The 15392-nt window shown below is 66.5% G+C and overlaps 2 protein-coding genes across 2 annotated transcripts in view; one reads left to right on the forward strand and one right to left on the reverse strand.

The window, feature by feature from the left end:
* Nucleotides 1–1201: 1201 nt before the first annotated feature.
* On the reverse strand, nucleotides 1202–9070 carry AP3S2 (adaptor related protein complex 3 subunit sigma 2). Its single transcript, XM_063346522.1, has 6 exons — nucleotides 8484–9070; nucleotides 8072–8163; nucleotides 7841–7952; nucleotides 6118–6189; nucleotides 2532–2639; nucleotides 1202–1997 (listed from the first exon to the last, which is right to left on the reverse strand). Exons 1-6 carry the CDS (start codon nucleotides 8550–8552, stop codon nucleotides 1869–1871), a joined length of 582 nt encoding a protein of 193 aa, XP_063202592.1. The 5' UTR covers nucleotides 8553–9070; the 3' UTR covers nucleotides 1202–1868.
* Nucleotides 9071–12402: 3332 nt separating this feature from the next.
* ZNF710 (zinc finger protein 710) overlaps nucleotides 12403–15392 on the forward strand; it is a 31917-nt gene continuing 28927 nt past the window's right edge. The window contains exon 1 of the mRNA XM_063346261.1: nucleotides 12403–12741. The gene's annotated coding sequence lies outside the window, so the exon portion shown is untranslated. The remainder of the gene's footprint in view (nucleotides 12742–15392) is intronic.

Below are 15392 nucleotides of genomic sequence, written 5' to 3' on the forward strand. Positions count from 1 at the left end.
GCACAAACATCTCCTCGCTGCAGAGGAAGCACGTGTGGACGAACACGTCCTGCACCGGAGACTGCCGTGCCACGGTGTGGGGTTGGGCACGGCCATGGCCCATCACAGCCAGGGCCACTTGCCCCAGCCTGACCCCCCCCCAGCACCCCAGGCCTGGAGCAGAACAGGACGAGGGCACCACGCCAAGTTCCTCACTGTGGGGCAAGCTGGATTTTTCCCTCTGCCTGTCCCAGTGCCTGTCGGACCCCGTGTCCCAGCCCCAGGACACAGCCCGCAGCACTGCTCACCTGGTCCATCCACCACACTGCTCCGGCAGCTGACAGCAGGAGCAGGAAGAGGGCTGGCAGAGAAGAGGAAGCAGGTTGCCCGGCTCCTTGACCTCCACTAGCCACTGGTGGTGGCTCACGGCCAGCTGGGGAAGGGTTAAGCTGCAGGGAGGGGAGACAGCAGGAAAATTCCTTCCAGGCAGAGTCACGGTTTCCCTGCCAGGGGAAGTGGAGGCAGAGCCCGGCGGGAGCGCAGCTGGACCGGCCGTGGAGGGGAAGCAGAGGAAGGGGCCCCCTGAGCTACCCCAGAGGCTGGTGGCCAGATGGAGCCGTGGCAGAGCCAGGGGCACAGGGCACCCAGCTCAAGGAACCCGCTGCTCAGGGACCTTGCTGCCTGTCCCGTCCCCTGCAGCCATGCTCAGTCTGACCCCCAGGGACCAGCCCTGCTCGGCCCAGGCCTCGGTGGGGGACACTATCCCCAGGCCCACAGCCCCCACCGAGCCATCCGGGGCTCACAGCTGCCCCGCGAGCGGACCAGGGATGCTCTGTGGCAGAGAGAAGGCAGGAAAGCTGGCAGGAGGGCAGGGGGCACTGGCAGACAGGCTGCTGCCCCTGCCCCCAAAGGCCCAGAGCAGCGGACGGCGCTGTCACAGCCCAAGTGGGGCAGCTGCAGCCAGGGACCCTGCCCTGCAGCCCATGCTGCGGCAACCCCATCCCTCCCCCAGGTGGGGTCCGGGACCCGTTTCACCCCCTGGGCCCCAGCCTCCCCGCCAGCCGAGAGTCCCCGAAGGCTGCAGCCACCCTGCAAGAGCTGCGCAGAGCCTCCGGCCCCCACAGCCCCCTCCTGGCGCTCCCCCCGGCGCCGGGCCAGCAGCACCCACGGCAGACACGGAGGCAGGTTCACAGGGTGGTTTATTAGGACACAGGGACATGCTCCAGCAGGCCCCAGCCTGGCCCCAGCCCTGCCAGCCCAGCAGGCGGCCCCCCCTCGCTGCCAGCACCCCCCGCTCCAGCAGGTTCCACCCGCGCTGGCCCCAGCTCCAGCCCTCGCAGCTGCCCCATGAGCAGCCCTGACCAGGCCGGTTCCACCCCCAGCCAGACCCCACGAGCAGGACCAGGGCGGGCGCAGGGATGCGGGGCAGGGGACAGTCCGTCCCGGGGAGGATGGAGGAGATGACAACCTGTGGCTCCTGCAGGAACCATCAGCTACAGGTGCATTTTTACAACCAGGAATCCCAAGACGTGCTGGGAGAGGCAGGAACTGGCTCTTCCCCTGTGAGGGGAGATGCTGGGCATCCACAGGGAGGGAGGAGGGAGGGGAAGAAAGGCCACCCTTGTTGGGAAACCAGAGAGCGGAGCCGAGCCCAGGTCCAAGGTGACGGACAGACAGGCAGCACCACCACCTCAGCTCCCGCTGAGCCCCATCACCGCTCCCTACCCTCTGCCAGCCAGCCCGGCACCCCAGCAGCACGCCGGGCTCTCCGTGTGCCGCGGGGGCAGAGACCCAGAGCGGGCAGGGGGAGCCCAGCAGAGCCCAGCTCCTCTCCCCAGCCAGCCCAGGCCACAGCCCGTGCCCGGGCAGCCCTCCCCGCCGCGGGACGCTCACATGAACTGTGACAGGTTGGGCACTTTGATGTTGATGTCTCCGATGTTGATGTTGCGAGGGATCTCTGGTAGGTTGATGTTCTTCACAGCCGAGACTGCGCGGGAAGGAGCGGCCGAGAGGCCTCCCTGCGACGGGAGGGACCAGTGACCACCGTCCCCTTGCCCCCCGCAGCCCCCCTGCCAGGGGCTCCCGGCTGTTCCCGGCTCAGCCCCGTGCTCTGCAGCAGGAGCATCCCCAAACCGAGCCCTGCTCCGTGCTGCCCTGCCTCCCCCGAGCCCCTGGGCCCGGCCACATCCCCCCAGGTGCAGCTCGGCGCGAGCGCACGGGGAGCAGCCCCCACGTCCACCTCCCACCCTGCGGTGGACCCCGTCCCACGAACAGCGAGGGATCGGGAGCCGGAGGGGCAGCGTGGTGCTTCCCTGCGACCGCAGCAACGCTGCGTCTTCACAACAGGGCAAACAAGGGCAATAAACCTTTCGCTGCCTCAGATTATAAACCTTGATGGGAACAGCCGTTGCCACGCTCCTAAACTGCAGGAAGCACAGCCGGGGAGGGGTGCCCTCCCCAGCCCTCCCCCCAGGGACTCAGGCAGAGACTGGAGACACCCACACGCGGCAGCTCCCGACCCCCGCGGGGAGAGCCGCAGCATCGCCGCTCACCTCCGCCTTCTCCAGCTTGCTCTGGGCCTCCACCTGCGCCACGATCTCGTTCATGTTGGTCTCCAGCACCATGCCGCCGATCACCACCTCCTGCAGGATGTGGTGAACCTGCGAGGGAAGGGAAGGAAGGGAAGGCTGCGAACCCGGCGCAGCGCGGGGACGGCCAGGAGCAGCCCCAGTGCCTGCAGGCTGGTCTGGAAGCGTGCTGGGTGCTGGCATTTCCCCCGAGAGACGCAAATCCAGCCCCAAATCCAGCTCCATCCTGCCCTCAGCCCCACAGCCCCAACACCAAGAGGGCGGTCATGGTCCCCAGCATGGGGGCCTCCAGCAGCCCCGTTCACTGCTTGTACCTCTGCTCTGGGGGACACCCACCACAGGGGCCGGAGCGAGTGTCACCCGCCGGGCCAGCAGGCACAAGGCAGCCCCTGGCGAGGCTCGTCCCGGCCCGTGCCGCTGGCACACCCTGCCTGCCCGTCTCCGACACCTCGGCTGAAGTCTGATGCCCCCCGGGCCGGGGACAGGCAGGAACCCTGCGTGCTGGGGAGGGGCCCAGGGGCAGCAGAGACGCCAGGGCCTCCGGAGCCATCGGGCAGGACGCTCCTTCCCAGAACCAGTTTCTTCAATCCAGAAAGCCAGGCCAGAGCCCAGGTTCTTTGCTTTCTCTTAGGAAAGGCGGGACCACGACACACGCACAGAAAAAGCACGATACTGCTAAGAGAGTCTGCTCCCTTGCCCGTGTCCCGGGATGAAGCAGAGCAGCCTCACGGCCGTGAGCTGCTCCCACCGGGGCCCGGCCGTGCCCCGCAGCCACCGCAGGAGAGAGCCCATCGCGGTCGCCGCCGCGCACGCTGGGCCCCGCTCGCCCTGCTGAGCCAGCAGCTCCCCGCCCCCGCCCAGCGCAGATAAACCGTTTATGGGTCTCCGCTTACTTCCGCGTAAGAGGCTATTACTGGAAGATGGTTAAGTTGTTATCTTGTTTTATGGTTTCATGAGGGCAGGTTGCACTGCGTGGCAAGTACCACCAGGGCAATACCATGAAAAATAAAGCATGCCAGAGAACCTGCTAGAAGGGGGAAACGCAGCTGAGTGCGAGCGGGAAGCCTGGTGCCCGCAGGTCTCCCCCCGGGGCCCGTCCCGCTCCCACAGCACCAGCACGGCACGGGGTCAGGCAGCGCCCGGGGCGAGCCGTGGGTGACACCGCACCTTCCCGGCACCCGCAGCGCTGCTCCCGCTCTCCCTCCGCTCGGCCCAGCCCCGGCAAACGCCGCACCGGATGGTGCTACCAGCTCCCCGCAACCGGAGAGCATTCGGGCCGCAGGAAATGCTGCTCCTTCCAGATCTGGCTTCAGCCCAAGTTGGACCAAAACCAAGAGGGAAGACATCCCAAGCAAGCTTTTGTTTTCCAACCCGAAACACAGCACTTCCTGAACAAACCGTGCCCTCTCCAGGACCTTGCAGCTGCCTTAGCGAAACTCACGTTCTCCTCCAAGGTGGGAAGCACAACCAGGGGCTGGGCCAGAGCCTCCCCGCGGCTTCGTGGCTCCAGCCTCCCCTTGCGAAAAAGGGATCCCCGCAGCCCTGCAGCTGCGGCTCCCAAAGCCGACAGCCTGGAAGCGCTGGTGTCACTGGTGCCCGAGAACCACACACCCAACCGCCCCGTCCAGCTGCCCGCTGCAAGGCCAGGGACCCAAAACCCGCAGCAGCTCCCATTTCAGGGACAACACGGAGTGTAAGGTGTACCTTAAGGCAATAACAGAAAATCACAGGACCCAGACAAGGCTGCGCCCAAATCCCCGCCAGAACCTGCTGGGCTGGGGATGTTCACAGCCAACGTCTCTGCCTGACACATCAGCGCTCTCCCGTTAACGCTGCCCTCATTTCTCCTGTTCCAGTCGGGAACTCGGGAGCTCTGCAGTCCATGTGAGAGCGGAGGGCAGCACCGAGCCCCATGCGGCTCCTGACACACTGACGTCCTGGAGGCAGGGCTCTATGGGAGCATCGCCCTGCCCAGGCATCCGAGGGGCAAGACCCGGGGAGCGGCAGGACACTCCTGTATTCCCAGCACCCCTTACGCTGCCCAGCTGTAACCAAGCTCTTGGAAGCACCGGCACTCAACACGAACACATCCGAGAAATAAATACATGCCAAATATAGAAAGAGAGATAAAAGGACCAACTGATAGCCGCCAAGGACTGAAGTCACAGCTGATAGGCAGCGGGAGCACAGGATGGGAAGTAAACAACCGGACTGGCAGCACAGCCCCGGGGTGAGGAGCCCAGGGCCTCCCCTATCCGAACCCTCCGACTCCCATCTCCTTCCAACCCCTGCTTGGCAGGAGAGGTCGGAGGAAGGGAGATCCGTGCTACCGCCAGGGAAACAGACACCAGCAGGGTAATCTCTTCTGCCCGTGGGCTGCGGACGGAGTGTAAAGCTGCCCGGCCTTGGCCACACCACAAGATAATTAACCGAGGGCTCATCCTCCGCCAGATGTGGGCAGAGGTGAGCTGGGCGGCTGCCATGCCCTCTCCGGCAGCACGCCTCCCTCCGCCTCACTCCTCCTTCCTCGCCTTTTGCTTGCTTTGATAAGAACGCTTTTGCTGACGAGATAATCAACCTTGTAACATTTCTTGAGGTTTACACTCGGGCAAATTATGAAATAAAAGCGCTGCGAGTGCATTCAGCTGATGCGGCTCGCCTTCTGAGAAGATTTGCTAACTCCCCTCCTCTGCCAGAGTTCGTAAGCTGGGATCGCCAACAGAAAGGGAATGTTTTACAGCCTTATTGATTTTTTTTTCCCCCACTCCTCTTTTTGTTGGCACGTTTTGTTCTTCAACAAAGCAAGAAAACCCTTATCAACAGCAACACAAGTCCAGCACACGTCAGCTAAGCCTCTCTCTCCAAGTCCCGGTTATCTTCAGCCCCATCTCCGAGATAATCAGAGGATAGGTTTCCGCCCAGAAGATCTGCCCAGCTATAGAGGAAGCATCAAAGGCTGTGGCTCAAACAAAAGTTTACCAAACACTTTGTATTCCAAACACTCCCATTGTTCCTTCCCCTTTTTTTTTTCTTCCTGCAGCTCTAGTCCAATGTTAACAGGAGTCCCAGCGGGTCCCCGGCACAGGAGAAGAGGCGAAACGCCCCTGCACGAGGCCAGAGCCTGCCCTGCAGAAGAGCAAGAGCGAACCCTCAGCGCGGATCCCTGTCACCAGGCAGCAGGGTTACCCAGCGTCGGTGTCAGCCCCCGGGACAGCCCCCCCGCCCCCAGGGCTGTGCTGCAGCAGAGAGCGCAGCCCCGCAGCAGCAATGCAACAGGGCGAGTGTCAGCGTACCCGAGGGCTCAGAACACAGCCCAGCGTCTCGCATCTCGGGGGCCACAATGTGAGCGGCTTAAGAAGCCCCCACGCTGCCAACAGCCAGGATTTCACTCTCTCCCAAAAAAGCGACGCCTAACGCACCACCGGCCTCTCCTAAAGAGCTCCAGAGCTCAAGGACTGGCAGCTCCTGTCCGCAAGAGCACGGGCTCCAGGGAGGGCAGGGCTCCGGGGCAGGCAGGCGCTGGGAGGAGCGCACAGAGCCTACAACCCACCTTGTCCATGTGGAAGATGAGGTCCAGCTCGCAGACATTCTCAAAGCACTTGTCCAGCGTCTCCACAAACACCTGAGGAGGCGGAAAGGGCAGGTCAGTACAGAAGACGCGGCAGGACGCTGCCCGCACGCAGCCCCAGGGCCCGCAGGCACAAAACCCCGCAGCCCTGACCAGAAACTGCAAGAGCAGCCGCTGCGCCCCGTACTGGCACCGGAGCGGGGACAAACCCCCCTCAACAACCCCATCTCCCCTCCCTGGCAGGGAATTGCCAGTTCCCGGGGCAAACAGGCAGCTCCACCCGGGGGCTGCCCGGGACCCCCAGCGCCGCAGCAGCAGCCGGAGGCAGCGCGGGTCAGGGATTGCCACGCAGGCACCGGTGCCAGTCCCTGCTGCACCACGGAAACCGGAGCGAGAAGCGCAGAGCTGCTCCAGGAGAGTCTGTCCTGGGAAGGGGCCGCAGATGGAGCGGGAGCCCAGCCATGGCTGGTCCGGCTGCAAAGATGGGGCACAGTGGGGCCGGGCTGGGCAGCAGGGAGGGCTCCCTCCCAGCAGTGGCATGTGCCCACCCGCTGGTGCCGTCAGGCGCCGCCTGCGTCCCCGGAGCCACTCACTGCGGGGACCTGGTCAAGCCCCAGTGCAAGGGGCCCGGCACGAGGTCAAGGGCACCAAAACAGGGGGCTTGGCCGTTCTGGGGGGAATCCCAGGCGTTGACGTCCTGATCTGCTGCAGTGCTGGGACAACGGCTGTCACCATGTCCGGGGCAGGGCTGCAGCCACCCGAACAGCCCGAGTTACGGGAACTGAGTTACGGGAACCCGCACTACAGGGCGGGTGACCCGAGGAGGGCAAGTGGCTTCTGCCAACTCCTGCGCCAGCACTCCCGCCTGCCCTCAGCTGGATCTAGCAAAGGCCCCTTCACAAGTCCGCAGCGTTCGCACACAATTTTTAAAATACACTTGTAGTTTTGGGCCCCTCACCACAAGGAAGACACTGAGGAGCTGGAGCGTGTCCAGAGAAGGGCAATGGGGCTGGTGCGGGGCCTGGAGCACAAGTCTGGTGAGGAGCGGCTGGGGGAGCTGGGGGGGTTCAGCCTGGAGAAAAGGGGGCTGAGGGGAGACCTTCTCGCTCTCTACAGCTCCCTGAAAGGAGGGGGCAGCCAGGGGGGGTCGGGCTCTTTTCCCAGGGAACAGGCGATGGGACAAGGGGAAATGGCCTCACGTTGCGCCAGGGGAGGTTTAGGATGGATATTAAGGAAAATTTCTTCACCAAAAGGGTTGTCAAGTATTGGAACAGGCTGCCTGGGGAAGTGGGGGAGTCGCCATCCCTGGAGATGTTTAAAAGCTGAGCAGACGTGGTGCTGAGGGACATGGGCCAGTGGTGGGCCTAGCAGTGTTGGGTTAGCGGTTGGACTTGATGATCTTAAGGGTCTTTTCCAGCCTAAATGATTCTACGATTCTATTTTTTATAGAAATTCATTCGGATTGACCTCCCCTGGTGCTCCCAGGTGGAGGGGCTGTGTATCGGCTGACACGCTGCAGCATCCCCTGCCCATGGCAGCCCCCGAACAGCTTCAGCCACCTCCAGAAGGTCTGGCACAGGGATGCCACAGACACGAAGTGCACCGGAACGCTGTGGGGGCCGGGCCCCCCAACACGGACCGTGCTTCGGGGGAAGGCACCCACCGGCCACCTCGGGGCAGCGAACGCGGCTGCGGAGAGACCGACCTGGATGAGGTCCAGGATGCCCAGCTCGCTCTCCGAGGAGTCCACGCAGAAGACGAAGTACAGCGTGGCGTAGTGGCGGTAGATCAGCTTGTAGTCCGAGCCGCCAAACAGGCTGCGGAGACACGAGGAGGGGTGAAGGGCTTTGCGGGGGGACCACACGCTGCCACGGGGCTCCCCCGGCCACAGGGACGGCCCCGCGCGGCCCCCATCGCCGGAGGGGACGTGGGTTACCTGCCGCACTCCAGGAAATTGCAGATGTGGTCATCCCGCTTCAGCACCAGGTGGAAAGTCTCCCGGATTATCTGCTGCTGGACCTCCTCTGCCTGACGGGAGGTGAGGGCAAGCACCCATGGGTGCACGGCCTGCAGGACCCGCGGCCCCCGCTGCCCCCGGGACGCCGTGAGCCGCCAGCTCCGGGCGGCAGCAGGTCCCAGCTCCCGGCCGGCCCTGCCACCGCAGGCACAGCCATGGGGGTGACCTGGCCACGGGGCACCCCGAGGGACCAGCACCCCCTGAACGCGGGGACCCCCGGCACCCCCAGCCCCACACCGGGCTCAGGGACCCGCTGCCACCAGCCCCACGGGCAGCCCGGTCCCCGTCCCCGTCCCGGTCCCTGTCCCCGTCCCCATCCCCGTCCCCGCACCAGGTGCTGGTAGAAGCGGACGAGCCGCGGCTTGCCGTGGTTGTTGAACACCAAGATGGCGTTGATCATCCCGGCGGCTGGACGGGCCGGGCCGGGCCGGGAGCAGCACCAGGGCCGCCGCGGCCGCAACCTCCCCGCAGGAAACCCCTCACCCGCCCCGGAAGCGGCGGCGGCGGCGGCGGGGCGGCGCTCCGGCCCGGGCCCCGGTGGGCTGAGCCCGGGCGGCCCCGCGGGGACCGTGCGCCCCGGCAGCGCCCGGGGACGGGCCTCGGCGACCGGACTCAGGGGGGACGCTCAGAGCCCCCTCTCCGGCAGGGACCAGCCGGGGGCGCAGCCGCTCTCCCGCTGCCAAGGCCGGGGGCTCCCCGGGACCGGGCTACTGGACCGGGGGCTGACTCGGCCCCCTCCGGGAGAGTGATAGACACTGGGGCGGAGCGGGAAGGGTCAGACGTTCCCCGCGGGCTGCGATGCGGCAGGGCATGGGCGGGTCTAGAGCCGGGCTGACCCGGTTCCGGTCCCGGTCCCGGTCCCGGCCTCGGCCCCGGCCCCGGCGTCCGCTCCCCGCCCGCGCCACCAGGGGGCGCACCAGCCCCGGCGCGACGGCAGCCGCGCGCTCCCGGGCCGCGGCGGCGCGAGCGGAGGGCGGAGCCGGGCGGTAGACCACGCCCTCTCTTAAAGGGCCAGCGCCCCGCCCGGCATGGGGAGAGATCGCAGGCCGGGTCAGAGGTCACCGGCGGGACCGGCCCGCTGCCTCCTGCCCGCACCCTGCCTGCTGCCGTCCTGCCCCGCTGCCTCCTGCCCTCCTGCCTGCTCCCTGCCTGCTGCCCCACTGCCTCCTGCCCCGCTGCCCTGCCAGCCCCTGCCCTGTGGGGAGGGGAGAGACCCCCCAGTCCCGTGGCGTGGGGACAGCCGGGCCAGGCCAGGCCACCGAGGGCTTTACGGGAGGACACTCGGCTGCCCGCCGCTTCCTGCCCTCCCCACAGCCCCCCTCCGGCCCCCCAGGACCAGCCCCGCCAGCGGCGGTGCCCAGGGTGCGCCGCTCCCGAGGCCCCCCCCCCCCGGTCAACTCCCGCTGCAATGTCCCATCAGCCGGGCCGGGCCCTCGGGGCGGCTCGGGGGGACGAGTGGTGTCATGGGGCTGCCGGCCTGGGGCTGTCCCAGCACCGAGCAGTTCCTCCCGGTGAGGGGTCCCACCGGAGCCCGTGACCCGCCGGGACGCTGCCTGCGTGGGCACCACCAGTGGCAGATCTCTGCATAACTCCCTCTGCTCGAGGGTTGTTCTGGAGAGGGAGGGGAGAAGGGATCACAGACGCCCGCAGCTGCACCGGGTGCTTTTTGAGGAGCAGGAACTGGACAAGCAGGAGTGAAGGGCGCAGGATCCCAGATCTGTGCGGAGAAACGGCACAAGCAGGTCGGGTACAATCTAAAGACCATGGCGTGTCCAAGTCACGAGTGGCAAGGGACTCCTCGTCACCTGTGTGTCCCCGAGGACCTGGAGCAGAGCATGGGGTCACCAACGCGGTGGGCGGCATCGAGCCAGGACAGGCCCGAGGTGGCGGCAGGATGGGCCCCGGGTGCAAACCCATCCTGAGGAGTTAAAGATGTCGTCTGAAGCCAACAAGCTGAGATTCGGCAGAAAAGTGCGGGGGCCGCCCTGCGGGAGGACCTGGGGGCGCGAAGGGCAGGTATCCACCAAGCGTGGCCGTCCCTGGTCTGCTGAGCACGGGGGAGCTCCAGCAGGGACCAGGGTGGGACCCTGCACTTCACCAGGGATGGGGACAATTAGGGGGGGCCAGGAGGGAGCAAGGAGAATGACAAGATGCCCAAGTCCTTGGCTCGCAAGGAAAGGAGAGGGGAAGAACTTCAGGTGTCCGCAAAAAGAGATGGCCATCGTCTGCTGCTGCCTGTGGGCGTTATGGGTCGAGAAATCACAAAATCAGCTTCAACGGCAGCAAGGAAATCTCGTGTTCTCAGCTCTTCTGGCCACCGGGCCCACGCTGCTGGTTGCAGAGCCCCTCTCGCTGGAGGCTGAAGGCTGCGGGAGGTAAAGGGGACCCCTAAGGTCCCCTGCCCCAGGCCCGGCTGCAGCAGCGTCACCCGGAGCCAGTGGCCACGGCGGGGCTGGGGGTGTCTGCGGGGATGGAGACACCCCCCCTGGCCGTGGGCAGACGTCCCCGGGTGGCACCGTCCCCCGGCAGGGTCCAGGTGGGACGTCCCCACAGACACCTCCCCGCGACGGCCTCCGGGACGGCGGGAGGCACCGGCCTCCGCTGAGGGAGAGCGATTGGCTGGGCCTCCACTCGGGGACAGCCATTGGCTGGGCTTCACCTCCGCCACACCTGATTGGCTGAGACCTCTGCGGACACCGGGTGTTCCTCTGCTGCGATAGGCTGTGGGTGCTCCCGGCCTGGCGTCCTGATTGGCTGAGCTTGATGCAGCTTCATATCTGCCTGTCCTGATTGGCTGAGCCTGCTGCAGCCTCGTGTCTCCCCGTCCTGATTGGCCGAGGACACGCAGCCGCGTGTTCCCGGGTCCCGGTTGGCTGCGGTGGCCGCGGGGCTGCTCCCGGCAGGCGGGTGCTGGGGGCCGCTCCCCACTCGGCCGCCCCCATGGGGGCTGCCGTGCCACTGAGCCCGGTCCCACTGCGGGTGCTGGGGCCTCCCCACGCTGACGCCTGGCGCTCGCCATGTGCCCGGCTCCGCGTCCTGCTCCGCGCCCTGCTCCGGGCGCACGCAACGGACGCTGCGGGAATTTAGGGGAGAGAATTCCTTCAGCCGCGTTTCTGAGCCTTTAATATTTGCAGATACCGGCGCAGGCAAACCCGTCCTCAGCGCAGCGCCCGGGGCGAGGCGGGATGGCAGGCACCGGGAGAGAAATGGGGGTCCAGGGGGGGTTCCCAGCACCGGGGCTGGTCTCTGGGAGTGTTCCCACCTGGGCCAGCCCGACAGCAGGAACACGGTGACAGCTTGGTCACCTCTCCAACACGCAGCGGGTGTGGAGAGCCGTAAGAACCCACACTGACAGCTTAAACGGGCTGGCGAGGCCAATTTTCATCCGGGAATACAAAAACCCACTGAAAACCAGAAGTGTGCCTGCCAGACAAAGGACTGCGTTTTTAGACAAACTCTTTGCTGCGATTAGTCTGTCCAGCTCCACCTGCTTCCATGGAGATAAGAATCTCCCTCTCCTGACGCAGCAGCCGCATCCTGGCCAACCTCGCGCACACCTTCTCCCAAGAGGAGGAGACCCTCACCCCCCTGGCCAAGGGGGCGAGCGCTCCCGTCCCCCATCCCCAGCTGAGAGACACTTGGCAGTCGCCATCCACTCCCCTCACCATGCCGGGTCACGGCCCTGTCCCTCCTTTTGGGGACCTGCCACCTCAGCCCCGTCCCTCGCCCCACCATGGCGGACTTTGGCCTCTCCCTCCATCGCTGCCTGTGAATAACCCCAGGGCGGTTAAAGAGCATCCCCCGCCCCAAGACCCTCAGATTTCTGGAACATCCCAAATTCTGCTCATCCCTTTCTTTTTTTTGGGGGGGTCTGTCCACCAGCTGGTGCGACACAAACCCGCACACGTTTTCTGGGGCGCGGATGATCTTTCCCGTACACCCACCCTCACCGCGGAGGAGGCGAGCGATGCCCACCGGGAAACTGGGGTCCCACCACCCATCCCGACGCCCACGGCTCCTCCGGGCACCGTGGGAGCATCCCTCTATGGGGCGATAACCCCCCAAAAACCCAAGGGGTGCTCATCCCCTGGATAAAATGACCCCTGGGGTTGGGTGTCCTGGGTGGCCGCTGTGAAAGAGATGCCGTGCGGGGCCGGTGCGGGTGCGGGGTCGGGCTGACCAGCCCGACCCCGCGCCCGCACCGGCCCCGCACGGCATAAGGAGGGGGATCCCCACCGTTCCCCCCCAACCCCGTTCCCACCAGACGAGCCGCGCCCCGCAGCTTTGTTCCCCGCAAGCGGTACCGAGGGCGGACCCGGCTGCGGGGGAGGCCGGGGAGCGGGATGTCGGGGATGTCGGGGCGGGGGGGGATGTCGGTGCTGGGGAAACTCGGTGGGGGGGACGCGGGGGCACGGCGGGGAGATAAAGGGCGGCCGCCGGCGGCCGAGTTAGGAGGAGCTGTTTTGCATCCCTTCACGTCAGCCCTGCCTCATTCCCTCCTTCTTCCTTCCTGCGCACCCAGCGCCGGGCCCGCAGCCGCCGCCGCCGCCGCCGCCCCGCACCCCGCGGAGCCGCCGCGGGAGCGCACGGTGAGTGTGTGTCCGTGTGTCCGTGTCGCCCCCCCCCCCCCCCTCCCCTCCCCGACCTCCACACCGCCCCCCCCACCCCACCCCCTCCCCTTACTCCACCGGAGGGGACCGTCGGTGCGCAGCCGGGGGACACCGAGTCGTCGCCGCCTTCTCCTCCGCTTCCCCCCGCCGCGGGGACGGGAGCGATGGCGGCGGGAGGGACCGGGAAGGGGACACACACACACACACACACGCACACACACGCACCGGCGGTGCCCGCTCCGCACGTGGGTCCGCCGCCCCCCCCCTTTTCCCCCCCCCAACCCCCGACCCCGCTCCCCGCCGACAAGTTTTTCCCCGTGGCCGCTCGCAAACTTTCCCGGCGGTGGCGGGGCCGGGGAAGTTCCGGGGAGGGCGGCCCGGCCCGGCCGCGGGGCCGGTACCTGTTGAAGGAGGGAGGGGGCGCGGCGGCTCCGGGGGATGCGGCGGCCCCGGCAGCGGCTGGGGGAGGGACACGACACCCCGCGCCTGGGTGGGGGTGCCCGGAGGGGGACGGGGCGGGTGGGTGTCGGGACGGTCGCCCAGCGGCACCCCGGGGTGCCCCGGGCCGGCGGGGGGCGGGGGGGGGGGCCGGGCCGGCGAGTTGATGGCGAGGAGGGGGGGGGGGGGGGCAAAGCCGTGGGGTCCCCGACGCGGGGCCGCGGGCGAAGTTTGGGGACAGTTTGCTGGGGACCGTGCCGGGGGTGGGTGTCCCGGCTGAGCTCCCCCGTATCGACAGCAGCAGAGGGGGGGGGTGTGAAGTGAAATGGGTGGGTGACTCCGGGGGGGCCCACGCCGCACCGTCCCACACCGGCCACGGAGGCGCCCCGAGGTTTCCCGGTGCCGGGACCCCCGATGGCCCCGCGGGAGGTTACCGGGCCGGGGGCTCTGCTGCTGCCGGGCCGGGGGCTGCTTCGTCTCCTGCTGCCCTGCCAGGGCCGGCGGCTCGTCCCGGGCCCCATTTGTGCAGCCTTTTGATAGCTCCCTGTTAATCAACAGGATGCGGTGGTTAAATTAGTTATAATTAATTAATTAGTCAATCATTAGTAGTTTCTTTGTAAGCAGCCTGTGTGGGCAGAGGAGGGGGAGCGATGGGAGTGGAAGGCGGCATCCCGGATCCCGTCTTCCCGTTGGGCCCGGACCCGGCAGGGCCATGAGCTCCACCGGGCTCTGCCGTGGGATTCCTGCTCCGCTCCGCGCTCCCGACCTCGGCTCAGCGGCTTCTTGAGCCTCTGGCTCAGCCCAGCCTCGCGACGCCGCACGCCGCCATCCCCGGCTTGTGCAGGTGCTCTGGGCTGGCCTCGGCCTTTGTACCAGCGCGTCCCTGGCTGGAGGGAGCCCCCAGACCCACGGCTTTCCCAGGGAGACCCCTGAGAGGTCGCGACAGGGACCCTCACCTCAGCATCCCTTTGGAGCCCCTGGGGGTCACCGGCTCCTGATGGGCGGTTTGGGGGCCGCAGCTTTGCCAGCAAACACGGTTTGGGCAGCAGGACGCAGGGCTGTGACCTGTCCCCAGCTCCCGCCCCCGAGTCACAGCTTCCCCCGTTGGAGCCCGGCACGGCCCCAGCCACCATAGGCAGAGCCCGGGTCACCCCCAGCTGTGCCGGGCTCCTCTCTGCCGGTGGGCTTCCATTAACGCCCCCTTTGAATAGCGATCACGTTATATCCCCCTAAAATAGTAAATTAGACCACAGTAACCTGAGCCGTGCTACGCGCCGAGGAACGTTCCCAGCCTACGCCTGGGAGGCGGCTGGGAGGGTCAGACCCGGGTACCTGAGGCGGGGGGAGCGGGAGCATCTTCCACGGTGCCCGAGCAGCGTGTCGCCTCTTGTTCCTTTGGACGCTGGCAGGGTTTGGTTTAATCTCTGAGAAAGTGTTTTTAGCTGGTTTTGTTGGGCCACAACACAAGGAAGGTTTTTCATTTATGAACTAGTTGAGGAAAGGCAGTGTAGAGAGGGAGGAGCGCAGACGTCGTGCTGCTCTACTGTGCAGCTGGAGACGTTAGGGAATAAGCAAAACGGTGGGTTTGTACCGCAAGGAACGTGCCAGCATAAAGTCCTGTGAGCGAGTGTTGCCTACACGCCTTACATTTATTTTACGTTTATTCTTTGTTGAGAATTAGGCTCTGATTCAGCGTCTGCTGGAGCACGGTCACCTTAGCATCAGCTGAGCGGGTCACGTCCTCGGTGTCCTGCCAGGCCCGAGGTGAGGGACGGCCCAGTGCCGTCCCCCGTGGGCCGGGAGCAGGGGGTTCTGGACGGTTTTATTGCCGTGGCTCCCCCGCTCCGCTGCCCACCGCGGCGTTGGGTTTCCCTTGGCCCATGACGTCCCCTCCCGTGGGAGGGCGAGCGCTGGCAGCTCCTGTCCTCGTCCCGGCCGTGCTGCACCCGCACCGAGGGCACCCGCGAGATGTCCCCGATACTGCTGGGGCCGTGCTTGCCGTGGAGGCGGCGGGGGTTTGGTGGCAGAACGGTGCTGGGCAGCTGAGATGTGCCGGGATCTTTGTGCCTGTCCCGGGCAAGGAGCCCTCGGGATGAGTCACGGTCCCCGCTGAGGTACCTCAGCCTTCCCGCAGGGCTTGACCTTGGGGACAGAGGACTGTGATCCCATGATGAGCGTTTTCCCTTTGTCCC

Source organism: Chroicocephalus ridibundus, chromosome 9 (genome assembly GCF_963924245.1).
Source record: "Chroicocephalus ridibundus chromosome 9, bChrRid1.1, whole genome shotgun sequence".
NCBI lineage: Eukaryota > Metazoa > Chordata > Aves > Charadriiformes > Laridae > Chroicocephalus > Chroicocephalus ridibundus.

Bases quoted from the DNA above. Each gene is read 5' to 3' on its own strand.
- AP3S2 (XM_063346522.1), bottom strand. From the start codon at position 8,552: ATGATCAACGCCATCTTGGTGTTCAACAACCACGGCAAGCCGCGGCTC. The intron at 6,190-7,840 runs GTCGGTCTCTCC...CCGCCTCCTCAG, and splicing joins GCATCCTGGACCTCATCCAG to GTGTTTGTGGAGACGCTGGA. The intron at 2,640-6,117 runs GTGGGTTGTAGG...CTTCCCTCGCAG, and splicing joins TCATCTTCCACATGGACAAG to GTTCACCACATCCTGCAGGA.